The following is a 27,091-nucleotide window of genomic DNA, read 5'->3' as shown; positions in this document are numbered from 1 at the left end:
ACCATTTCCTTTAGTTCATTTTATAAAGAAATGAAATTATGCTTAAATAAACACATTCTGTCATGTCATTGTTGCATGAGTCTATCCATCGCACATGGGCTTAAAGGATTCTACATAATTTTTCCATTATGGTGGTGGAATGCAAAATTTTGCTTCAATGGTGTCTAGAATAGCAAATTAGAGGCCACCTAGGATAAAATTCTTCTAATTTAAGAGAGGCAAATTTAAAGAAATTAGTGAGATGTTAAACAACATATACTAATATAAAAAAGTAAAAATATTTGAAAGGAACTGATGACCAATTATTGTTCACTGGCTTTTAGCCTGAATGACACCTTCCCCATTTCATTTATATTTCAATTCCCATGTTGCAGGTTCAAACCTGCCTCACCCTTTCCCTTCCCAGCAAAATAAAAAATTAGAAAGAATGTTCATAAAGAACTCGAAATTTTAAATGGAAGAAGGAATTAGAAAATAATCAAAAAGAGAAAATTCTTATTAGAGCTAATATCTAACTGTCTTTGAAGAGCCTTTTAAGAAACTCATAACTACATATCCAATTAACCATTTTGTGCATTAAATATTTAACTGTTCAACTAAAAACCAATCCTAATTATTATACTTTCGGTTTTTTTTTTTTTTTTTGGCTGAGAAATTAAACTTTTGGTTAACACTAGTTAATTACATGAATGAAAAAAAAAAAAAAAGGGTTTTGAACTTTAACGAAGGAGCATTAATTGATATCTACTTACCAAAATTCTCAATGATAAGGGTAAATTACAACTTATCCACTTGTGATTTGACCGGAATTTAAATTACCTATATGTGATTTGAAATTTGGCATTTTACTCATTGGAGGTTGGCACTGCTAGAGTTCCGTAACCTACCTATGGCTTTTCCGTTACACAAAAAAAAAAAAAAAAAAAAAAACTTTTAACATCAAATATAACATAAAACAGATAAAAAAGTTAGGGTTTGAAGATAACTTCCTATCTCCTCTCTACCTTATCCAAGGAACTCATGGTCAAAACTTTTTTAAGTGGTTTCTTTTGTTCTCAATCTATGGATTATGAGTTTCCCAAGATGACATTTGGGCCAGTTTTTATAAGCCTCTGTGGAATATACACTGAAAATTAATGTTGGCTATTCACATTTCATGTGCGTTTGGGATGAGTTTAATTTTTTAACTTATTTTCACTTTCAGCTTATTTTTGCCACTATTCATGGGTTTCATTGCACTATTCAGCTAACTTTTACCTTTATATACAGTACTTTTAGCAAAAAGTTTTTAGTTTCAATTAAATATGCTGTTCCCAAATAGACATCACATTTGATAATATTATAAATGCAACAGATTTTTGTATAAGTTTTTCTATACTTGATGCTTAATGTCTTTACTTACGTAGGGACTTTTTAATTGATCATTCTAATTTGGTTTTATGTTAATTTGTGCCTAATATTTGTGACCGACGTTGGCTTAGAGAAGAACAAGAATGTCAATCTTGAATAAGTGGGTTCATATAAGTTTAGATTTTAGTGACTGATCTATCCAAGAATGAGAGGGTATAGGCTAGAGTCATAAGCTGCAATATGACTCGTTCATGCTGAGCCACATAAGTTTTCTAAATTGAGTTTTTGACCTTCAGTAAGTGCATGTACTCAAGCAATTAAAACACTTACATCTACTTTCCATCTTTTTAACTGTACAAATTAAGTTTCACATCAAATACCCCTGCTTTTTGATCAGTTTTATGTTATGTTTTGATGTTAAAATTGTTCTCTAAGTGAAGAATAGGTGGGTTACAGAACTCTAATAGAGCTAACCTTAAGTGGATAGAATGTCAAATTTCAAACCACAAGTAGGCAACTTAAATTTCGGCCAAACTATGGGTAAATAAGTTGTAATTTGCCCTAATAACAAAAAAAGAGTGAGATGATTTGAAACCTTAATGTCTCTATTAGAGACATTAACAGTTGACAATTGAATTGCAACAAATTTGCAAGACCCTTTCCTGCTTATTATCATTCTAATTTTGTTCATATTGACATTTAGACATGAAGAAAAACATGGGAAAGTTAACCATTCTAATTTTTAACTTAATAGAAATAGTAGGCAAATAATTTTGGATGTCAAAATATAATGAAAAAAAAAAGTGAACTCGTGTCAAAATATAAATGTTTAAGCTATTATGCATAAGAGTTATAAATAACTGAAAAATTCCACAAAATACCTTGTTGAGATAAAATTCTTTCGTGAGTAAGCATGAGCTAACCAACTCATATTAATTACGGAATTATAAACTGCCAAGTAAAATTAACAGATCCTCTATGTCAAAAATAAAAAATAAAAAAATCCAAATTAGTTTTTTTTTTTTTTTTTTTTGGGTTAATTTGATAATCCTTATTTTATTCATTGAAGGGCATTTCAATTTTCAAGACCTCCATAATTTTCTATTTTGATTGCAATTCACATATAATGAATTTATTTGAGAGAGAATTCTTAAACAATTAGTATGTGCAACTAGAATGCAACTACTAGGGACTGTCCCTCAGCCTACTACACCGACATATAATCCAATGAGTATATATTTTATCTGTATTAACAAAATGTAAAGACATGCAAGGGAAGTTGTTACCTTTTCACTGAAAAAGAAGCGTTGTTGAATTACACTAACATCATGGTCCAGCCCATTTGTTTCTTCGACGCTTTCCTTATTGGAACCAAATATTTTCAGTTTGTCGCAATTACAAATGGTCAACTGCTTCAACAACGGCCACTCTGAAGTATGCTCTCCTGGATAAAAACTCTTGAGCTCAGGCAAACTTTTAAGAGTTAGAGAGAATAACCGTGGGAATACAAACAAAGTGGTTGTCTCTATTCCTTCTTCTTTTGCTATGATTTCCTCCACTGTTGCACAATCCGTTATCTCTAGATACTCAAGTTGCATAAGAGCCTTCGCCACAGATGTTGGAAAAACACTTTTTAGACTGGAACAACTATGAATATTGACGGTATTTAATTTCCCAAAGGTGATTATTCCTTGAGGATCTAAAATGAGTTGGTCAGGCCAAATCATCTTCATGCTACCCATACCCTCTATTTTCAATTCCTCCAAGTTTGGAAAGACATCCTAAAATTCACAGGTACACAATGAGTCAATAAACGAAAAATTAATTAAATTCTATTCTTAATAACAAATAGGAGACTAATATAAGAAAGATGAAGGAAGAAGAGTAATAATTCCTTTCTTCAGTACAGAGGTATTATCTGACAATGCAGATTCTCATTTCTTCAACATTTTAATCAATTATCATGTCCGTACAAAAGAATTGGAGATGGGAATTTAATTGAATTTTCTAAGTGGACTCTCTCTCTCTCTTTCTAACGAATTTTACTTAAATTCAATCATAGTATATTGCGAAACTTCCAAAAATACAGGAATTAAAAATGTATCCAAATTACTTTGTACACTTCTATAACAGATATTGTGTAGAACAGTCCCATTTAAAAGACAGTAAATGGTAAGGTGCCACTCCACTAGGCAAACTCATTACACCCTAATCTATGATAAGGTATCAGATTACTTTAGTTGCATATCCGTTCCAAATTGATCATATTGCTTAGATTAATTGGCTCCAAAATAGGAAAGACAGAATCGAGAACCCCCATAGACTTGATAATATACTGAATCTCGTCATAGTGTTGGATTGTGAGAAAAAAGAGTGAGATGATTTGAAACCTTAAGTGTCTCTATTAGAGACATTAACAGGTGACAATTGAATTGCAACAAATTTGCAAGACCCTTTCCTACTTATTATCATTCTAATTTTGTTCATATTGACATTTAGACATGAAGAAAAACATGGGAAAGTTAACCATTCTAATTTTTAACTTAACAGAAATAGTAGGCAAATAATTTTGGATGTCAAAGTATAATGGAAAAAAAAAAAGTGAACTCGTGTCAAAATATAAATGTTTAAGCTATTATGCATAAGAGTTATAAATAACTGAAAAATTCCACAAAATACGTTGTTGAGATAAAACTCTTTCGTGAGTAAGCATGAGCTAACCAACTCATATTAATTACAGAATTATTAACTGCCAAGTAAAATTAACAGATCCTCTATGTCAAACAAAAATAAAAAATCCAAATTAGTTTTTTTTTTTTTTTTTTTGTTAATTTGAGAATCCTTATTTTATTCATTGAAGGGCATTTCAATTTTCAAGACCTCAATAATTTTCTATTTTGATTGCAATTCACATATAATGAATTTATTTGAGAGAGAATTCTTAAACAATTAGTATGTGCAACTAGAATGCAACTATACTAGGGACTGTCCCTCAGCCTACTACACCGACATATAATCCAATGAGTATATATTTTATCTGTATTAACAAAATGTAAAGACATGCAAGGGAAGTTGTTACCTTTTCACTGAAAAAGAAGCGTTGTTGAATTACACTAACATCATGGTCCAGCCCATTTGTTTCTTCGACGCTTTCCTTATTGGAACCAAATATTTTCAGTTTGTCGCAATTACAAATGGTCAACTGCTTCAACAACGGCCACTCTGAAGTATGCTCTCCTGGATAAAAACTCTTGAGCTCAGGCAAACTTACAAGATTTAGAGAGAATAACCGTGGGAATACAAACAAAGTGGTTGTCTCTATTCCTTCTTCTTTTGCTATGATTTCCTCCACTGTTGCACAATCCCATATCTCTAGCTTCTCAAGTTGCATAAGAGCCTTCGCCACAGATGTTGGAAAAACACTTTTTAGACTGGAACAACTATAAATATTGACGGTATTTAATTTCCCAAAGGTGATTATTCCTTGAGGATCTAAAATGAGTTGGTCAGGCCAAATCATCTTCATGCTACCCATACCCTCTATTTTCAATTCCTCCAAGTTTGGAAAGACAACCTACAATTCACAGGTACACAATGAGTCAATAAACGAAAAATTAATTAAATTCTATTCTTAATAACAAAGAGGAGACTAATATAAGAAAGATGAAGGAAGAAGAGTAATAATTCCTTTCTTCAGTACAGAGGTATTATCTGACAATGCAGATTCTCATTTCTTCAACATTTTAATCAATTATCATGTCCGTACAAAAGAATTGCAGATGAAATTCAATTGAATTTCCTAAGTGGACTCTCTCTCTCTCTTTCTAACGAATTTTACTTAAATTCAATCATAGTATATTGCGAAACTTCCAAAAATACAGGAATTAAAAATGTATCCAAATTACTTTGTACACTTCTATAACAGATATTGTGTAGAACAGTCCCATTTAAAAGACAGTAAATGGTAAGGTGCCACTCCACTAGGCAAACTCATTACACCCTAATCTATGATAAGGTATCAGATTACTTTAGTTGAACCAAAGTTTGGTGCAATATAAAAATCAAGTAATTCATGTTCATATTAACGTCTAATCAAACGTGGTTCTGTCAAACATCTTATGGGCATTCTAAAAAGTCGGTGAAAGAAATATATCATGAAAGGTTTGGAGTTTGAACTAAACAAACAATAAGGAATTTCAAAGTGTTAAAATTTGGGTCGGAAAACTAATCAAAATAAACGAATAAATGTGACAAAAGAAAATAAGCTTTAATACTGGCAAAAAAAAAAAAAAAAAAAAAAAGCAAAAATTGTTCTTCTGATCATTTGGTGCAGTTTTCAAAATGGAGTATTGTCATGATATCGACAATAAATACAAGACCTACTCTTTTTTTGGGTTTTTAGTTATAAGTTGTGGGAAACTTATCATCATTCAAGGAGTAAAATTTATAATCAAATCTTAAACATACCTTTCTGTTGAAAAGCACTAGATATTCATCATCAGAAAAGAAGCCCTTCAACTTTAGTAATTTGCTCATAGTGAGAGAACGAAGTTGTGCGAACATAATGTTGTCGTCACTATTAACCTCTATTTCTTCTTTTCTTTCTATCGCAATTATTTCGCTCATTTTCTCACAATCATGTATCTTCATTTCTTGGAGATGTGAAAAGCATCCAACCATAGATGAGGAGAAGACAAATTCCAAATTACAACATGTACTCACTTTTACCACTCGCAAGTTACGAAAAGACTCCGCTGGAAGTCGAGTGTAGCATATCCGTTCCAAATTGATCATATTGCTTAGATTAATTGACTCCAAGATAGGAAAGACAGAACCGAGAACCCCCATAGACTTGATAATATACTGAATCTCGTCATTGTATTGGACTGTGAGATGCTTCAAACTTTGAAAACCTTCCGAATCTAATTCGTAAAGAATATTTTTGACACCCTTCATTTCACCCAAAAAGAGAGCTTCACATTTCCTCAATAGTACTTTATACCCATCGTCAGATTGAAGGCTTATATTGAGCTTTAAAATTCTTGAAGCTTCTAACATTTCTTCTCTGTAGAAGTAACTACCTATGGTTATTCTATAGCTTACCAACCTTTCAAAAACCATGGCTTTTGGTAAAATCTGGTAATTCTGAATACGTATGTGTAACATGATCAGGTGATACAAATTGTCCAATTCTGAGACCATAGCATTACTTCTTTCTGTGCTTTGTTCTTCAACCTCCCATTCAACAGTTCTCGGTAGGTATAATTCTTGTAAAATCTTCATATTAGATAACACATTGGGTGGAATGACTTTAAGTTCGGAACATTTTTCCAAATCTAGCAATTGAAGGTGAGTCAAATGCCCTATTTGTTTTGGTAATTGTTCAAAAATTTTCAATGAAAGGCTAAGAATTTTCAAATTCTTCAGTTCTCCAATTATTGTAACATCCTTCACTGTACCGTCTAAATACAATGTATGGAGTTTTTCAAGTGACAAATGTGATGAAGGAAGCATCTCAAACCATAATCGAGATAAGCTTAAAACTCTGAGCTCTTTCAACCCTTCAAAAAATGAAACTGGAATTTGCAAAGTCTCTTTTTGATTGAACATAAAAAATAAATGAAGATTTGGACATTCAAACCTTTTAGGAAGGTCACAATCATCAATGTAAGGCAATGAAATTGCAAATGAATCTTTACGATTTAAACGTTCTTGCAAGTCAGTAGTTTTTCTTATCATAAACATCTGCCTTTCTTCAGCTGCAATATTAATTGCAACATCACGAATTACATCATGCATTTTGACTGTACCATTGTAATCACCTTCCAACAACAAGCTAGAATCTTTGAGTCTTTTAACCAATGTGTGCACCCTACATCTCGCATCCTCTATTTTGTCAAGGTTATCAAACAAGCTCAAACCCACACCATATTTTAACAAGTCTTCTACTTTTATGTTGTAATCCTCTCTATGTAGACTACAAAGCAACCATAATGACTTTGCTTCATAACTTTTCAAAAACTCGTAACTCCACTTTATACTCTTGTACACCTTCTCATCCATTCCATCAATCTCTTTTGGGCTAAACATTTTGAACTGGTTGACTACATCCTTCCAAACATATATCTCTGTCACATTTTTCAAGGTATTTGCGACTGTTGTAATGGCAATTGGTAATCCAGAACATTCTTTGACAATTTTAAGCATATTAGGTTGGATTTCAGGCGTTTTAGCTAGATCACCAACTATGTTCTCAAACAATTTTCTCGCTTCATTTTCAAATAAAACTCCAACTTGGAACTGCTTTGGCGTATCCACATACTTGGATAGTAGATCACGAGATCTTGACGTCAACAATAATTTGCACCCCTTCTGATCATCTCCAAAGGAAATCCCAAGATATTCCAAGTTCAGGGCCTCCCAAATGTCATCTATAATTATAAGGGTCTTCTTCTCTTGTTTCAATCGCTCACGTAGTTGATCTCCTCTTACAGATTCACTCTCCACCTCAAGTTTTAGACCTAATTGCTCCGCCATTTCCGTTTGAATATTTTTCAAGACTGGATCTTTGGATACAACTAAAAAAAGGTACTTATCAAACAACTGGTCTTTCTGAGCTTGTTTTACAACTTCTTTGGCTAGCATGGTTTTGCCCACACCTCCCATCCCGTAAACCCCAATCCTATTGATCTTAGGATCTTTGAGCGCTTCAAGAACTCCAGTTAATGTTTGCATTCTTGATTCAAAGGCCTCATACCCTGTATTCGATATAGCAGTCTCTACCACTTGTGGAGACTTACGATAGCCAACTCCATCGAACTTTTCCTCGTCCTTGATTTCCTTGACTTTCAATCCTATCTCAATTGCTCTCTTGCTCACTTGATAACGGGACTTCAAGTTAGGACACCACCCATTGCAGCACGTCATCTTTGCCTGCCCGTTATTTCTAATGAATTCCTCTGCCTCTGCTATGATCCCATCAGAACGGGTAAGCCATGTCTGAACATGAGGATGAATTTCCTCTAAATTTCTTCTAGCAGCCGCAACTTTATTTTGTATACTATCCTTGGCATCCAGTAGATATATAACTTGGGGTATGAGATTATCAACATTACTTTTGTAGTGAATCAGATAATCCAAGTTACGTCCCAGTGCTGCAAGCACGCAATCGAGAATTTTCTCGCCGATTAGCTCTAGAAAATTCATTCTTGCAACTGGCTGCTGTCTAGGAGATATATAGTATATACGAAAGAAAAACCCAATAAGAAAATAGTGACAAAAACAACAGTTAAATCAAATTAAAGGAACCCAAGAAAAAAGAAAAAAAAAAAACCTTTCTTTGGATATTAATGGATAGACGGACGATGTGCTACCGTCTTCACGGGGATGGTGGACCGAGATGCTATTTAAAACCTGAAAAAGAAAAAGAAAAAAGGACATATTCAGTTTTGTCAAAATGAGCATCTTTTTGTGAATTGATTTCTGATTTGTATGAAAATCGTATATATTGCTGAGTAAAACAAATATACGAACATTCTATCAAATTAAAAAACAAAAGTTATAGATACACACGTGAAAGATATAAGAATAAACAATGGATAATCAGGTAATGTCCAATTTCACCACCATTAATGTAATAATGTTAACAAATATCAAACTAAAATTTTCAAATAAAAATATATTTACAAAATCCATAATTTAGTAAATTACCATATAATTTTCAAGTAACCCAGTACCCACTTAAAATGTGTTAGATATTAATGTTGATATATCATATTGAGTATGCTAAAATAGATGCGGAAGCGGAAGTATAAAATAGAGAACATGAAGTTATGTGGTTCAACCTAATAGCATACGCCTATGAAGGAAACTCTCAAGGGTTGCATCTTTATTATATGAGAGAAATTACATTTTATCACAATAAATTATACTTCATATTACACTTTACACTATAAACTTTTTCAATGAACGTTTTACATCCTAAATTATAACCCTTGTTACACTTTGCACATCAACTATAATCCTAAACTATAACCCTTGTTACACTTTGCACATCAACATTAAATTTGCTATTAACTTGGATGGAAATTCAAAGTTTAGGATGTTAAGTGTAAACAGAAATATAGTTTAGAATGGTAAAGTATAATTTCTCTTTTATTTTTAAGGGATTAAGAAGACGAGTAATTTGGTCTTGATGTTATATTTTTCTATCTAAGTTAACAGCAAACTTGATGTCAAAGTGTAGAGTGTAACAATGATCATAGCCTAGGGTGCAAAATGTGCATTCAAAAAGTTTAAGGTGTAAAGTGTAATCGTAGTGATAGTTTAGAATGATAAAGTACAAATTTCTCTATTATAAGAGAGTATAGTATAAATCATGTATTACAATGAACATAACATGGGTATATATAGGAGGCTAAATCCTAAACTTCTAGTATAAGTAGGACACTTGTTTTCCACACAAAGTAGGACGTGCTTGGGCCTATTATATTGGCTAATGTCTATTATATCTCTAATATCCCCACTCAAACTCAAGATGGAAGTTTGAGGTTGGATAAGCATGATAAGATTCCCTAAAGAAACCATAAAAATGAAAAGATCAATTGAGCGATTTTAGAGTTTTAAGTACAGTAACAGAGTCCAAAATCAGAATTTACATGAAAAACTGAGCAAGTTAGGCCCATTTTGGGAAAATTTTGACTTTTGGTCACAAGTCAAAGTCAAAGTCAATGGTCAATCAATAGGTTGAGCCAAAGTGGTGAAGTCACAAGTCAAATCCGGGTGATCTAGGTCGTGTCGGTTTGGGTAAGCTTAGTTAGATGATGTGGCATTGACAAGGTGTTGATGTGGCAACACTATTGACATGATGATTACATGGCATTGATTCGACACATGGCAAATGACATGGCTTAGATGATGTGGCATGATGATGTCATCAAACAACATCAGCAAATGCTGTGTAGTCCCTGAGTCGAGTGGTTGAACGACAACCGCACATGGATAAAGGGCAAAATTTCCAGGTGGGGCATGGTGGCACTTTTGGCTTATGTTGGAGGCCAAATTCTAGGGTTCTACAAATCGGAGGGTGCTAAAGAGGACGGTGTGCTGCATGCAGCCGATAGATGAGCTACATGTGGGTCGATGTCATAGCCTTAGGCCTTGCATGGTGGCGCATGGATTCTGGGCATAACATTTCTTATAAGAAATATTGTAGACATAACATCTCTTATATTATTTTGTTTTCATAGATGATTTCGGTCGCCTTGTATGGCTCTATCCTACGAAACTCAAAAGTCAAAAGTAATAGTGTTGTATACTTTCTTCATTTAAGAAGATGATAGAAAATCGTTATCTACCAAGATCAAGTACTTTCAAAGTCATTCTCAAAAAAAAAAAGTACTTTCAAAGTGTTGGGGCATTATAATTAACAAGAAGTTTATTTAAATCTATCTTAGATGATTATGGCATTATTGCTTGAATCTCATGTTCTCACACTCAACAGCAAAGTAGTATAGCTGTGAAGCATCGACACCTTTTTCATAACTTTTGTATTTGATAAATGGGTTACGTACTCACACCTGTTTTGAACTCCAAATCTCCTTACAAGGTTCTCTTTAATACACGCACAAACTATTACCACCCTTGCAACTTCGGATGTACCTGTTATCCTTATTTGAGGATAATACAAGCACAATAAATGCATTGCATTCTAAATGCATTTAGACTACTTCTCATGCATGTTTCTAGGATTGTATGCATTTATCTAAAATTAATTAATTCGTATACATTTTATATTTTTCAAAACTATTAATATACTTAGACATGTAATTTAATTTTTTTAGCAAAAAAAAAAAAAAATACTTCATTTAACGTGTTTGCAAAAAGATCAATTGTTATTACTATAATTTAAAGGATAATTACAAATTACTAAATAAAATAAATTTTTTTTTTTTTGAGTTATATAAAATTGATGATGCGGGAGACACAAGAAAATTATTATTTAGTATTATTTATGTTTACAAGTCAATTGTATTTTTATATTTTAGGTCCTAGTGGTTTATTAGGTTATTAGTATTTTAATTCGAAAGTAAGGTTATTTTTGTAATAAGGCAATTAGGGTTTTCTAGTCAACTAGAACTAGGGTTTAGCAATCCTTTATAAGCAACCTATTGTACTCCTTGAGGAGATAGTTGATATTTTGATGAATGAAAAAAATGGTTGTTTAGTCTCTTTTGGTCTGGTATTGACTCCAAGTCCACCTGGCGAATCATACCACATAAGGTTGCTTGGGGTTAACTTGAGACCTCAATACAAATCTAGGTACATTATTTTTGTCCAATTTCCTGTATCCACCATCACTCGTTTAACTTCAAATCCCCCTATTTGGAGGGTAAGAATTAGGGCATTATCATGGGGCTAAATAGTTCCCTCTTTATCTTGCTTTGAAAATCCTAGCACATGCTTCTCTTCCAATCTCAGCCTTTTCTCTAGCCTTGATATTTGCCTCTCCTCAGATTGAGGAGCAAATGCCATCACTCGAGGTGCGCTTGTACTTGCCTCACCTCTAAAATGGGTGACATGGATGACTTCTATAACTCCCAAGGTTGGTTAAGGTTTTGGGCCGATTCTACAAGGCATTTCTCTGATCTAGGAACTATTTCAGATGCACTAGTTGATCCAAAAAGTTTTAGAGAGTTTGACACTCCTTGGTCGTGTGTCCCTGATCTCGGTGGTATTGGTAGTAGAGGCTCTGGTTCCTTTGGGTGGGGTTACTTCTCATCTTGTTTAGCCACCGCAAATAGGGATCATCTTTAATCATATCTACTATAAAGTAAATTGGTTCCTTAAACACCGTATTCACTATTTCAACTATCTTCCTTGGTGGCAAGTTGAAGAAATCTCTCCTAGACCAAGGAGGCATATATCAATCTACTTTTTCGTGGATAATTTCTTTTGCTTTTCCCTTACTTTGAACCTGATCATCCTCAAACCTCTTGAACTCCTCAACTTCTGCATATCCCCTATAAGGTTCTTGGTAAGGGACTTTCTTAACTCGAAGCCCATAGAAAGGCCCACCTTGAATGTTCAAGCAGCCACATTTTCATGATTTCCTCTGATCTCATTATATAACTCCTAATAACGGTCCAATTATTGCCTTAGTGTTTCCCCATCTCCCATCGTCATGGTTAACAATGAGTCAATGGGCTTCGGTACTCTATTGCATGTCACAAATCTATCTCCAAATGTTGTCATGCATTCCTTGTACTACTGGATGTATCCTTTATCCAACCCATTGAAACATCTCATTACTATCAGTCAGAGGCTAGATGGGAAGACTTTACACATAAGAGCCATATTTCTCGAATAGATGGTTATGCTCTGGTTGAAATGACTGACGTGCTCTATTGGGTTTGTCTTCCCATTGTATATAACAAATGCAAGTTGGACAAAGTAGTGAGGTAGGTTCGAATGCTCAATCTGCTGAAAGAAAGGTGAGTGAGATATTTGGTAAAGAGCTTGGCTCATTGCATCAGCCATTAAGTTAGATGGAGGGGCTTGCTCTCTTCTTTCGTCTCATGTGCCTCCACTAACAGAGTTTGAAAAATCCTCTCTACGATTTCCAAAAGGACTCCTTGATCTCCTCCCCCTCCAATTTGCCTCTCTCTTAGAACTTGAGCTAGTTGAAGGACGTCTCCTCTAGTCCCTCATATTAGCCCCTCTTCGAACTTGGCTTTGCAGGGTTTGGACCTACGCCTTAAGTTCCTCCAATTCATCATCCTTGGTGCTAGCTCATGAAGACACTTGTTGTTCTCTCCCTCTCTACTTAAAGGATATTAAGGACTACTTCTATGTGATTAGGTGGGAGATCGCACTTCTCTCCTAGGTTCTATATTCACCCATCACTCCCTAGGCCTTGAGCCTATGTAACCTTCTCCCTTACTATCGTCTGAATTCCAAGCTATATCTCAGTTTACCATTGGTTACTTTTCAAATGAGCTCTTTAGTCTAGAATAGCAATTTTCCACAGATAGTGCCAATTGTATAGGGCAAAAATTGAGTAACCATTTGGGTTGGGCTTTAGCTTTAACAACTAAATTATAGAGATGGGCTGAAAAGCTAATTCTTGGATAATAAAGTAAAAACTCAAATAAAAGATATAACCACCAGGCAAAATTGGAAGATAACACTACATCTTTCTTATAAACTTTCCCCAAGGCGATCCGAGAAGGAAATATACAAGTGAAGAATGCAAATACACATGAAACTATTATAAGGCTCTTACAATCTTCTCTCTAGACTTAATCTTTTTCAGATCCCTTGCACATGAAGGGTCTTTTCCTATTTATAGGGAAATTGTAACTATCTTAGCCATCCACCTGTAGGGTAGATGCTCCTACTGGTAGGATACTTGTCCTGTTCCCATTTTCTTTCCTTGAGGCTGGGATAACTGTGTAATAGGTTGACGATACACCATTCAAGAGTGTCATTTAGCCATAAATGCGGCATGGCTAGTTGGAGAATTGCATTTAATATGGAGGAGACAATTGCTTTCTCAAGAAACTTCCATCCCTTTCGTCAGGGATTTCAAAGTTCTTCTAATGAGATAGTTCCCCATTGATTACCCACAAAATTAATGTACTTTGTGACTATGCTTTGACCACAAAATTAAAGTAATAGTCACCTCTACATTAATTCGGCCCATTTGCTTAATGCAGTCGCATTTATTGCTGAATGACTGACCTGAATATGGCTTTAAGCCGCAAAAATCCATATTCATCATGAAAAGAAAGGGGAAGGTGTCTGATGGGACAAGTATCTCACTAGCTTTATGGTGAGATAGGGTTTTAAGGAGGAAGGCAGAGGGGAGTATAAAAGAAAGTAAGACGTGGAGGAATGGGGATAGGCAATCTAAAGAGAGAAAGAAAGAGAAAAACTGAGAGTGAAATTTATGCTTGTAACAAGGAGTTGTTTTAGGAATAAAGAGGGGTTTTTCTTGAGTGTTCTTAATTAATATTTTGTGATTTCTTAACCTTGTTCAAGTCTCCAATTGTGGATTCATTCCTACCAATACATTAACCAAACCCTATATATATATATATATATATATATATATATATATATATGTATGTATGTATGTATGAGTCCGAATTCGGTAAGGATGGAGTGTAAAATCATGTTTGATACCATCCAATAAAAGATTGTCACATTAGCTTTTTACTAAAATTCAATACATCTTACTAGACATAATAATATCTCAATAAACTTTTTAATAAAATTTTTATGTTACTTATCAAAAAAAAATCTCAATAAACTCATAATTGAATTGGATTTTCAAATTGGTATTAGAATTGATTGGGTGTGGTTATGCCTATTTTTTAATATTTAATAGGATGATATGGCATGTTGGGATTGAAGAATGTAAAACTTGAGTTTTACATATATATATATATATATATATATATATATAGACACACACACACTGAGAAAACGTTGGAAGGGTTAAAGGTTTTATGCCAGTGCAGTCTTTTTGAGTGGTCTCATTGTTGGGGTTTTACTGATTGTTCCTCTCTCTTTGAGTTTATGTTTTCTCTTAGATTATTTTCCTAATTTCCTTCTCTTTTGTTACTTGTTTTATCCTTTTTTGTGTTGTTCATCATCATCAACAACTTATATTTTTCCTTACTATTTTCATTAATAATATTTCTATGATTATCTACCAATAAATATATATATAAATTAAGGTCCAAAATATCACAAGTACAAATCTAAAACTAAAGAGGCCCTTAAAAATAGGCAAGGCCTAATCTGCCAACTAAGAACCACTTAAAATAAGTAAGAGGAAGCCCAAAATCATGTATAGGCAAGCTTCGGGGCTTTAAAAAGAAAGAAAAAGAAAAAAAGAAGCTCAGCCTAGCCTTTGTAAGGAGAGTTTCCTAGGGAGCCCAAAAAAAGACTTAACCAAGATACCTTGGGACTGCTAGAGCCATGGGATCCTCGGGAAATGCAGGAAGGGATCAGCTAGGATTTGGACAGCTCATGGGAACATGCCCATGGTCACAAAGAACAAAAACAGGCATGTCCCATCAATCGCCTATGACTCAAAAAAAAGGCTGATGGCTTAGGAATTAGACTTCAAGAAAAGAAGTCTGGTACCTCAGGTAACGCAGGAAGGTCAACCATGAAAGAAGGTGGTTGGGAACTTGACAAGGAAGAATCTACCCATTTAGAGAAAATGACAAAAAGGTAAAGCAGCCAAAAAGGTGGGTTTGAAAAGGAGCATCTAGAAGCTTTGGGAAGAGATGATTGAAAGTCAGCCCTTAGGATCCCCCAAAAAAAGAAAGTCAGCTGTGGGATTTTTGGGGGGAAACCTCAAAAGGAGAAAATAGTGAGAGAATAAGGAAGAGACCAGCCACTAATGTTGCTGACACAACATTGGTTCTGGTACTCAGGGTAGCAAATGCAGGGAATCAATGGTACACCAAAAACCCTAAGAAGGTACTATAAAAGGGGATGAAGCCATTAGTAAAAACCATTCAACAATAAGGAATCAGAGCAAAAGTGAGAAAAGAGGGAAAACACTGTAAGGGATCCTAAAACAGACACTAGAGGATACACTTAGATTTAAAGGGATTCAAACCTTACAAGTCTTAGAAGCCTGCAAAGAGCTATCTAAATCTGTGACTTTTGAGCTTATTTGGACCTTGTGACATATCCCAGTGGAAGAAGGGCCCAGCTTACCGAAATTAAAAAATAACGAAATATCATTTATTTTTCTGAGGATCCTTATTTACCTTTTTATTTTTATTCCTTTACTGTTCCCTAGCCATTTACTGTACAATATGTTTATATTTTATATGTATGAATGTGTATGTGTTGTAGGATTCATGTTTTGTGCACAACTTGGTTCGTAATTAACCCAACACAACTGTAGTGAACCAAACCCAGTCCACCAAACAACAAGTATAAGGCCCAGGATCCTTGTTTCTACTTAGGCTTAGGTACTATAAAATAAAAATAAAAATAAAAGACCCCACAATATATAAATATATATATATATATATATATATATGCATGTATGTATGTATGTATGTATGTATGGGAGTGATTAACTAACACTTCCAAATGAGGTTCACTACATAAAAATTTTCAAGAAGGTTCCTTGGAATGCCAAATGCTCATATTCATGTGGATGGAGAGTTCATGGAAAACATTCAATTAGAGAGAATCCAGAGGTCTTGGGGTTATTGCAATAAGAATGCAAGCATGAAATTTGTAGATATTACAGCAGAGAGTCTAGCTCTACAAAGATTTTTTAAGTATTATTGTAAATACTTTTCCTGTAGTGATGTTTTCTAAGGAATTGGGTCCTTTGACGTGTGTTTTCCATTAAAGATATTCTTATTTGGTTGTCCAATTCAATACCAGATCTTGTGTCTTGGGTTGTTCTCTTTCAATATGTTGCTTTTAGAAATGGTACTTGATTACTATGGTTGGTTTGTTTATTTGTATTGATAACTTTAGGGAAAAATACCAATACACCTCTTGAACAATGGGTAAGTGGCCAAGACACTCCCCTCAACTTTTATTTTAGCAAATTTTCTCCTTAAACTTCACACAGCTTCCAAATAGAGGTGGCTGTCAGTTTGCCATTTAAACTCACGTTAGTCAATCACGTGTGTGTCACGTGTAATAAAATTTACCCAATTGCAATTTATTGAGCCAAAGAGAGAGAAAGAGAAATTAGGTTCACTGGTTCAGGCATTCACTAGAGGAGGATCTTTCAACCGAGCTACGGTATCATTGGAATTCGAGCTCGCATCGCCAATCTAGGCTTTGTGTCGCCAACTGCTCAGTTCGTTTGACAATCACTGCTGGTTGAACCCATCGCTGATCTAGACTTTTTGTTTTTTTTCTCTCCCTTTTTCTTTCATTTTCTCAGCAAAACAAACAGCATCTAAAGCGATAGAGAGAGGTAGCGAAACATAGAAGCCACGAATGGCAAGATCAGTTTTTCTTACACGCTACAAAGCGTCAAAACTCAAGTTTTTTTATCCTTTAAAAAATTACTTATAATTAAGTTGAGAGAGGGAGTTTGGTAATCAATCTGTAGAATTGTATTTGTGAGAGTAGGGATAATCAGGAATTGAATTGGGTTAGTAGTGGATTGATATGATAATCGAAACAAACATCATTGGCTTCTCTTTTTCTCTCTTTTGCAAATGTAATTGGAGCTTTTTATTTACACATGACATGCACGTGATTGACCAACTTGAGTTTAAGCAGTAGACTAACAGCTATCTCTATTTAGCAGTTATTGGAAATTCAAGGAGGAAATTGGCTAAAATAAAAGTTGAGAGGGTGTTTTGGTTCAAGAGGTGTATTGGCATTTTTTCCATTACTTTAAAATCAATGTGATTGATGAATAAATCTATAAATTCTATTGTAAAAATGTAATGGTCTTAACAAGTTTTTTAAGTTGTATTTGAGCAAAGGTATACTTTGTAATAAGGGTTTAGTTTCCTAAGTTTGATCCCTAGCCCCTATTGGCATGAATAAATCTCAATTCCTTAATGTTTCCCCTTACCTTGAGGAGATTACTATGCCTACTAGAAGGTTTGCAAAAGAGTGTTCCTTAATTCTTTAAATGATGAGAACATGGTATTTGTTGCCATGAAATATAGACAATTTCTCAAAGTTAGGAAGGGTAAAAAGTAGAATAGACCCCTAGACCTACTAGACAACTTAAGAGTGAAGCTAGTTGTAGACACCCATTTAACACCAGATAAAAATCTTTAGTACCCAGCAGTAATAAGAGCACTTGCAGCAGTGGAGCTAAATAGCTATATAGCTATTTTAGCTCCACCAAAACACCAAAAAGAAGCATGCAGCAGTGGAGCTATACTTATTTTTTTTAGCTCCATTACTACAATGCACATCTATAGATAGATGTGCATTGTAGCTGAGAGCTAAAAAAAAAAAAAAAAAAAAAAAACAATTTTTTACTCCCTAGCCAATTAAAATAATAAAAATGGCTCTCTCTCTCTCTCTCAGTGCTGAAGCTCTTATCATCTCTCAAAACTCTTTCAACGTCACTCTCTCAAGCTCCCTCATTCACCGCCGCCGGCCCGACTCATCCTCAACGTCGTTGCCACCGAAGCTCAACGTCACCGACCCACTAGCCGTCCCAAGCCGCCGATTAGCCTCAGACCCACGCTGCCATCCGCCTCAGACCCACGCCACTGATCGCCTCAAACCCACTTCTCTTTCGTTCTCTCTCTCTCTCTCTCTCTCTCTCTCTCTCTCTCTCTCCATTTTTAGCTCCAATCGGGTCCCACATTCCCAACTCACCTCAAATCGGAGCATTCCATTTCGCTTTCATCACTGTTTATGATCACTGATCGATGATCAACGCAAGTCTCATCGGCCAGTACCGAATTGGACAGAGTATCAAGCATGGGTTTCGGTTTGGCTATGTTGATTTTTTTGGGTTTTTGTTTTGTTCTTCTTCACTGGTTTGGCTGTGTTAATTTTTCTGAGTTTTTGTGTTGTTCTTCTTCACTGGTTTTGACAGGCACAGTGGAGTTGTGGTTGTGCAGTGATTTTTATGGGTTTGATGGTGGTTGTGGTGGTGTGTGGCTGGTTAAATGAAATATTATTTTATTGTAGTGTTTATATTATTTTATTGTGTTAAAAGGTAAAATAACTCCACTGCTGTAGGGTGTGAGGAGGTAAAATAGATAAAGTGACTTTTTGTATAGTTAAAAAGTTAAAAATTTAGATCAACTGATGTGGATGTCTAAGGAGCTTGAACTTTTTCCCTTTTAAATGGGTTACACACACCAACTTTAAACTTCAAATCTCCTTACAAGATTCTGTTTAATACAAACCCAAACTACTACCACCCTTGCACCTTCGGATGTACCTGCTATCCTTATTTTGGGCCACTTAAGAGCACTAGTATCAATTATTCTATAAATATTTTATTTTGAAATACAAAAAAATTTACTTTATCTATTTTAACACACTACTTTACAATACAACTTACATCACATCTTCTATTTTAACATTCATCATATTAAAATATTATAACCAACCTATTAAAATAATATAAATTACCCAACAAAAATACTCATTCATTTATTTTCTCTCTCTAAGTCTGAGCTCTCAAATCTGAAGCTTTGTTTCTCTGTCTCTCTCTTCCTCCCTATCTCACTTCTTCTCTCTCACGCTCCAATCCCAATAAAGAAAAAAAAAATCACCATCGCTACAACCACCAAATTTGTAACCCAACAGTACCACTTATTGCAAGAATTAAATAAAAATAAAAATAAAAAGAAAGAAAAGGAAAAAAAAAATATCAAACCTGTTTTTGATTGACCCAAGCCAAACTCAACGAACAACCAATATTAATCAACCCAACCACTGCGATTCACACAGACCAAACAACAGATCAAGCAAAACCCAAAATCAACCCAAACTTCACATTCATCGTGACCACAGCCCAAGATAAATGAGAGAGAGAGAGAGAGAGAGAGCAATACCCAAGCTTTCGATTGAGAGAGACAGAGAAGAGAAGAAGAGACAAACCGAAAGATTAGAGAGTGGGTGAGAGAAGAGGCAAAAGAGAAGAAGAGTGGAGAGAATGAATGGATGAGGGACAAATGAATGAATACCTTATTATTATAAGAGAGAAAGTTGAATAAAAAAAATATTCAAAAATTTTTGCATTTTCTTCTGTACCCTTCTATTGATAGAAGAGTACTGTAGCTCATGCCAAATATTTTTGGCTTTTGGTACACTTGATGAAGAATGGTTTTTGGTGTTTGATGTACTAAATGCTATAAATTTAACATTTAGCATACTTAATGCTAGTGCTCTAAGCACGATAAGCTAAGCCCCAAATTAATTCCAAGCGTATTCTTGGGCTCTAGTACCCATTCCAATGGATACCATTGTTTGGATCCAAAATTTACACTTCACGACATGTGGTTTTTACGAGTCCACCTTTCCATTTGAAGCCACAAAATCTACTTCATCCACCTTAGACACTTATCAACGGTGGGTTAATCTACCTATCCATCACCAGGTCAGCACTCCTTCCTTCCTTCTACTAAGCTATCACACCCAACTCTATCGCCATTATTCTAGGTTTTTTCTACTGCACTTATATTACTTGTGTAAGTGATTAACACACATTGTTTATTAATATAAAAGATAAACCTTGTACTTTATTTTATACAATTCAATACAAAGTCTTTCAGCTTTTAACAATTACAACTTTAACAATTACAATGCTACAAGCAAAGTACATAATAATTAAATCAAACAACAACAACAACAACAACAACAAAAACAAAACAAAAAAAAGAAGGAAATATAGAAGCTACGTACCTTTGTTCAGGATACCAAATTATCAATGAAGCAAGAAATGACTGCTTTCCGCTGCGTATACCTCCTTTCAGAATGCTGAGCAATTGAGCAAGGACAGTCAATTTGGTAAATGAATAAACGTGAAGGGCAAATAATATCTACATCTTTTCTCTCTGTTTTCTTGCTTTTTAAAGCAAACGAAGTGAATAGCCAAATTGAAATGCAATAGCATCAACAAGGCTCGACTTTGGTGTAAGGTCTTCACATCACCCTTGGTGAAAGACACTTGCTATTATACCAACGCTCGAATTTTTCCCCTCATCCACAACTCACTTAAAAATAAAGAATAGAGCAACTAGACAAAAGACCTGTCTCCTACGCGCCACAACGTTGCCAGTTGTTTTTCTGCTCGCTAATGGGAATCAGACTTTAAGTTGAAATGTTGGAACCGCCTAACACACCTTTTTTTGTCCTTTAAAAAAAAAATTTTATTTTAGTAAAACCAAGCGGAGAATGAAATTTCAAAATGTACAACAAAAACTATATGGTAAAGAGTAGTAAGTATATTTTTTTTCTCTGTTTTTAGAAATGTAGTAACGTAAGACCAAATTGAGCAAAATGATAACTCACAACAAAAACTAAGATGAAAAGTTGGAAGTACTAAGGGTCCGTTTGTATTGAGTTTATTATTGTTGAAACTGAAAACTGAAAACTGAAAGTACTGTAGTTTTTAAAAACGTAAACGCAGAAAACGCCACTTTAATTTCAATCCAAACTCACTAAGTATATGACTTTCTTTCTTTTTTTTTTAATGTAAAACCAAATTGAGGAACCCGCAATGAAGATAAATAAGCCGAAAGGTTGGACGTATCTGACTTTTTATTTTAATGTAAAATCAAATTGAGTGAACGACAACTTGCAACGAAAATTAAGATAAAACTTTTTTTTAAATATAATAAGATGAAAGTAAATATCTATCTTTTAATCAGAAAAAGAAAAGAAAAGAAAAAAACTATGACCTAAGTATCTGACCTGACTTTTTTTTTCTTTTCTTTTTTTTAAGTAAAGAAAAAAAAAATTAGAGGAAGACACACCACACAAACTGCAGCAAAAGTTTGAATAAAATGATGTTGAATTTGTATTAATTTCTGACCCTCCGCTTAATCTGTATTAATTTGCCCAGATGACTTGGAGACAAGAAAATGCATCTCTCTCTCTCTCTCCCTCTCTCTCTCTGTGTTTGTTGTGTATGTGTTTGTGAAAATGCCACTGAGAATGGTTTGAATTTGATACGGCTTTTCACAAGCAAGGATCAGTGCTTGAAACTTAAGAAGGGTGGTTTCTTCGAAGCTTTTTATCCCACTCATCCAAGGTCTCTCTCTGTGTTTATTTTGATAAAATTCAGGTTGTGGTGGTATGGGCGTGAACTGGTGGTAGTGTTTGGTTGGCGTTGATGACGTCAGCGATCTGTGGTGGTGGCAGTGTGGCTGGTGGCGGTGGTTGGTCGGCGCAGACGTTGCCAATGAAGGTACGGTTGTGGCCTGTGGGATGTCTTGCCCTAGGATGTTTGTTTATTTTAATTTATTTACTGTTGTTTATTTTAGGTAACAATTAATAAAGGCATAAAATTAGAATTTAATTAATTAAAGGGACATGTGGCAAATTTTTATTGATAGAGTATAAAGTGGAGTAGACAAAATAAGATAGAAGATTTGGACTCATATAATACACCTTGGTTATCAATCTATATATATATATATATATATATAACCGAAACCTTTGCTAACTCCACAATTTTCCACGTCACCTTTTTTTTATTTTTTTATTCTTTTTAATGTTTTTTCACGTCACCTCTTTTCCTTTCTTTACTTTTTTTTTTTAATTCTTCTTAACGTTTTTTCCATGTCACCTTTTTTTTAAATTCTTTTTGATGTTTTATCATAATCCCCCCCCCCCATCAGCTTTCACATCACCTCTTTTCTTTTCTTTTTTTCTTTTTTTTTTTAATTCTTCTTAACGTTTTATTATTGTATTAGAATTATCAATTTAGAACCCTAATCCAAGTTACAACTCCCTCTTTAGCCTTCACGTCTAAACCCCACAATCTCTCTGTTTTCTAATATACGTTGGCACGCCAAAACTCGATCCTCCAACCGCTGTCGCCACCATGGATCACTGCCATTGCATCGATTTCTCTTTGCCTCTCCATTGTCGCTCAATCCAGCCCATCATGTTTTATTTTGAGGTAATTAAAACATGTTTTTTACTCTCCTTAATTTCTATATATTGCTCTCTCTCTATATGCTTCAATTGTTCATGGAATTTTGTTAGATTGTGGTTGTGGGTTGCTCTAGATTTAAGTTTTTTTGTTTTTGTTTTTATGGAATTTTGTTGGTTTGTGGTTGTAGATTGCGGGTTGCTCTGGATTTAAATTTTTTTTTTTTCGTTTTTGTTTTTGTTTTTTTTTTTTTTTCTTTGCAGATTTCCACGTTTTCTTCTTCTTACTTTGTTGTCAAATCTATGGCAAAGAAGAATCATGAAATTTTTGTAATTAAATTTTCTTTTTCCCATTTTTTTGTATGCAATTTTTATTGGATTTTTGGTTTCTTGGGATTCTTTTATTTGGTTTTAATTCTGGGTTTGTTTTAGTTGATATATTGTGTTTTTCTCATCTTCATTTTACATTGGTTTGGATTTTCTTTTTCCCTTTTTTTGGTTATGCAATTTTTATTGGATTTTTGTTTCCTGGGATTCTTCTATTTGATTTCAATTTTTGGTTTATTTTGGTTTGATATATAGTGTTACTATCATCTTCATTTACATTGGTTTTCCCTTTTTATAAATTATTATAATCTCTAGGTCTTTTTATATGATAGCCTATGGAATGTTATGTTGGGACTACCACTATTTTGGATTTCATGGGAATTTTTTTTGAAGGTTGGGGTTGGTTAGTATAGTTGTTTGAGATTGCTGAACATGTGTTTGATAGAATGCTCAAATATTTGTTCTCTGATTCTTCTTTGCCAATTCATTTATGGTATTTCTTGAACAAGTTTGGAATGCTTAAGTGTTTGTTCTCAGATCCATTTGTAATATGCCTTTTGTTCTCTGTTTAAAAGAATTCAGCTACAAGAATTTACAAAAGGCTATGGTTCGATATATAGTGTTATTGTCGTCTTCATTTACATTAGTTTTCCCTTTTTATAAATTATTATAATCTCTGGGTTGTCTTATATGATAGCCTATGGAATGTTATGTTAGGGCTGCTACTATTTTGGATTTTTTGGGATTTTTTTTTGAATGTCGGGGTTGGTTAGTATAGTTGTTTGAGAGTTATTTATATATGATTATGCAAGATGGGCATGGGTATTAGATATTATAAATTTGAGGCAGAGATTCAGAGAGAGGGTTAAGAGAGACTTAACAAATAGCAAGCTTTAACGAATACCTCTATCATTATGCAAAATCAAAAGGCATATTACAGTTTTTTAATCTATTGACTTCATAACCGAAAAATACATAGGTACCTACAAAAACCTCATTTTATGTTTTCAATTTTTAGGCACAAAAGAGCTTGCACAGGCCTTGAGAGAAAAAACAACCCTTGGTTATATTGATGCTGGTGTTGGTGCAACATGGTACTCTCTTTTCTTTTTAAAATTCTCTCTTTTCATTAAGTTTTTTTTTTCTTATGCGTACACAAGCCGTTTGATAAAATTTGTAAGTGATTTTTTGTTGTTGTTCTAGAAGTCATAATACATGGAGAGTTGTAAGGAGGAAGATAAGTAAGGAATGTGATGCTGTGTTATTGATTTAATTAGGGTGAGATGTATTTGTTGGCCTTTTTTTTTCAATGTCATTTTTTGTGTGATGTAAAAACATGACTGTCATTTTTTTTTTATGCTTTTTCAATTGAACCAGAATGGATTTTTTTTCTCCAACTTAAATGAATGACTGGCTTTTATGTACTGCATCTATTCTTTGAACTTACTTTCAAGTTTCATATGATTATATTCTTTAAGAAAACATGTACATACTCCAAATTAAAAGGTAGACTCTAACTATTTGTATTAAAAATTTGTTGTTTTTTTCCTCTTGGAATATACTTTTAAATCCTTTATGAGATTTATGTTACCAATATTTGCTATAGCTCAATTTGTTGTATAATTTATAGTGGTGGAACTAATGAGTGTGTATTTTGGTTTCTACAATGAAAATGGTTGGTTTGAGATCTCTAAATGTGACAAGAATTATTTGCGAAGTTGTGAAGTTTTGTTTAATGGTGGGGAGCAGAATTTTGTGTTGGGCAGGAAACATAGGCAACCACAAAATTTCAAAGGTTGGTTAGAGATGATCACCCAGAATGGAAGTGGTGGCTTGATGGTATGGATGATATAATATATTAAGTAAATGTTTTGAGTTGTTGTGAGAGTGAATAGTATTTTTTCACTTTAACATTAGAGAAATCGTTGCATCAATAATAAAATTTATATATTATTTTTATTAATATATTTCATTCTATTTTTCTCCTCAAAATTTTGATAGAGATGGTAATAGCTTCAAAGCATACACAAGTAATTTATTCATATTATTTTTTTCCTATAAAGTTTTATTCTCTCATCGTCACCATTACCTACTCATCAATATATTTTAGCATACCAATTACTTGCATTGGTACCAATTAATGAATTTCCAATAGGTTTAATTCTTTTTCTTGGTGATAGGTTTCAAATTTGCTACATAGAACGTTTGGTCTTTGTTTTCCTTTTTGTTCTTGAAAAGATATAATAATTTCATCGTTAGATGATAGTTGGAAATATTTACAAACTTTCAGTTAGTCCAGAAATTTGATTTTCCAGGTTCCAAGGATGAAGGAGATCAAGATTTCAAAGGCCAATTTGATGTAAGCCGTGGCTTTTGTGATGGGTGGAACTCAGGAAGCCTGCAATGATATTTAAATCTTTCAATGGTATCATATACATAATACCAAGTTTTGTATTTTTATATTCCCAGTATGTGATATATTGTTTTAATCAATCTAGTTGATTGTATTTTTATATTCCCAGTTGATTGTATTTGATAATTGTTTTAACCAATCCAGTTGATTGTATTAGTTGTGGTGGAGGTTGGCTATTATGGTCAAATCGAAACCAAAGGCATGTGGATGAAACTTTGAAGTTAGTAGTGGATTTGGTGCAAACAACCTATACACTTGCTGTGGAAAATATGGAAGCTTAGAGAAATAATCAATCTAGATAGCCTGTTGAAGGGTGTACATGGCCTCTATGGATTTGGGGCTTCAAGCAGTAGAGATAGAGTGTGAATTTAATAGTCCATTAGATGAAGTAAAGTCAGCTAGACCTACCAATTTGATCATTGGCCACATCCTTAATAATGTTAGACTACTTGGTAGTTGGTTCTTCTATTAGGAATATATTTTTCTCTTGTGGCTTTCCTTGAACAAACGGACCAACAGAGAAGATAGCATTTGAAGCAAAGAACTAGCTGGGTTAGCTAGACAATGATGTATTGGATGGAGGAGCATCCCCCATGTATTAAGACTCTACTAAACAGTAATGTACCTGCTCATTGAAAAAAAAAAATAACTTAAATGTATTTATAACATTTTTCAGTGGAATTTCTTGCTTCCTTTTGGCATTTTTACTATAGTGATACTCCAAAAAATTTTAAATCAATTTTTTATTTCTATTAAAAGTTGTGCTATTACCCGAATCCATTAAAAATCACTACTCATGTTTTAGTTTTAAAGTTGTAATATCTATTGGACAATATAGTATTTTGTGTTTAAATGCATTAATATTGTTCTTTTTTTAAAACCAAAAAATTGTCATATTTGAATGATATCTTGAATAAACACTAACTATATATAGTATATTATTAATGTCATCTCTTATTTATAAGCATTTCATTTAATTATATAAGTTATTCCAACTAAAATAAAATGAAATGAAGATTTGAAATAATATTTTAAACTACCATAAATAAATATTCGATATAAACTAAAATTAATAAAACTTTCTTTTTAAAATCTTATTTTCAATGGTTTTCTCGTGCATTGCACGGGTTAGCGACTAGTATATATATAAAACCGAAGCCTCTGAAGTTCTTACAATTTTCCACGTCAACACAATATTTACACAATATTTAAATAACCCGAAATCTCTGAAACCCTCACAATTTTCCACATCAGCACAATATTTAAATAAAATTATCATTTTATTCAAATAAAATTATTTTTGTTTAGTCCAAACTTAATAAGAAGTGAAACTCTATCTCTCTAACAAGTTCAACTTAAACTCAAACTCAAACTCAACTCCAAAAAAAAAAAAAACTGATACTTATAAGGAAA

At 33.6% G+C, this 27,091-nt stretch overlaps 1 protein-coding gene across 8 annotated transcripts in view; it reads right to left on the bottom strand.

Annotated features, from left to right (window-relative positions):
- Positions 1–27,091, bottom strand: part of LOC126717600 (probable disease resistance protein At4g27220) — a 36,234-nt gene that overhangs the window by 4,565 nt on the left and 4,578 nt on the right. For 4 of the 8 annotated variants that reach the window (XR_007652661.1, XM_050419426.1, XM_050419427.1 and 1 more), the window contains 6 exons: positions 21,090–21,193; positions 20,743–20,817; positions 8,684–8,763; positions 5,818–8,575; positions 4,430–4,924; positions 2,637–3,131 (listed from right to left, as the gene is read on the bottom strand). Coding sequence is in view for 7 of the 8 variants with exons in the window: in XM_050419426.1 (XP_050275383.1) it covers positions 2,637–3,131; positions 4,430–4,924; positions 5,818–8,556 (3,729 nt within the window). In the remaining variant the exon portion in view is untranslated. The remainder of the gene's footprint in view (positions 1–2,636; positions 3,132–4,429; positions 4,925–5,817; positions 8,576–8,683; positions 8,764–20,742; positions 20,818–21,089; positions 21,194–27,091) is intronic. The other 4 variants (XM_050419429.1, XM_050419432.1, XM_050419430.1 and 1 more) reach the window with 4 other exon arrangements.

Source organism: Quercus robur, chromosome 3 (assembly GCF_932294415.1).
Source record: "Quercus robur chromosome 3, dhQueRobu3.1, whole genome shotgun sequence".
In the NCBI taxonomy this organism is placed as follows: domain Eukaryota; kingdom Viridiplantae; phylum Streptophyta; class Magnoliopsida; order Fagales; family Fagaceae; genus Quercus; species Quercus robur.
Note: the sequence above shows the minus strand (reverse complement) of the source record. Positions and strands in the feature narration are given on the sequence as shown.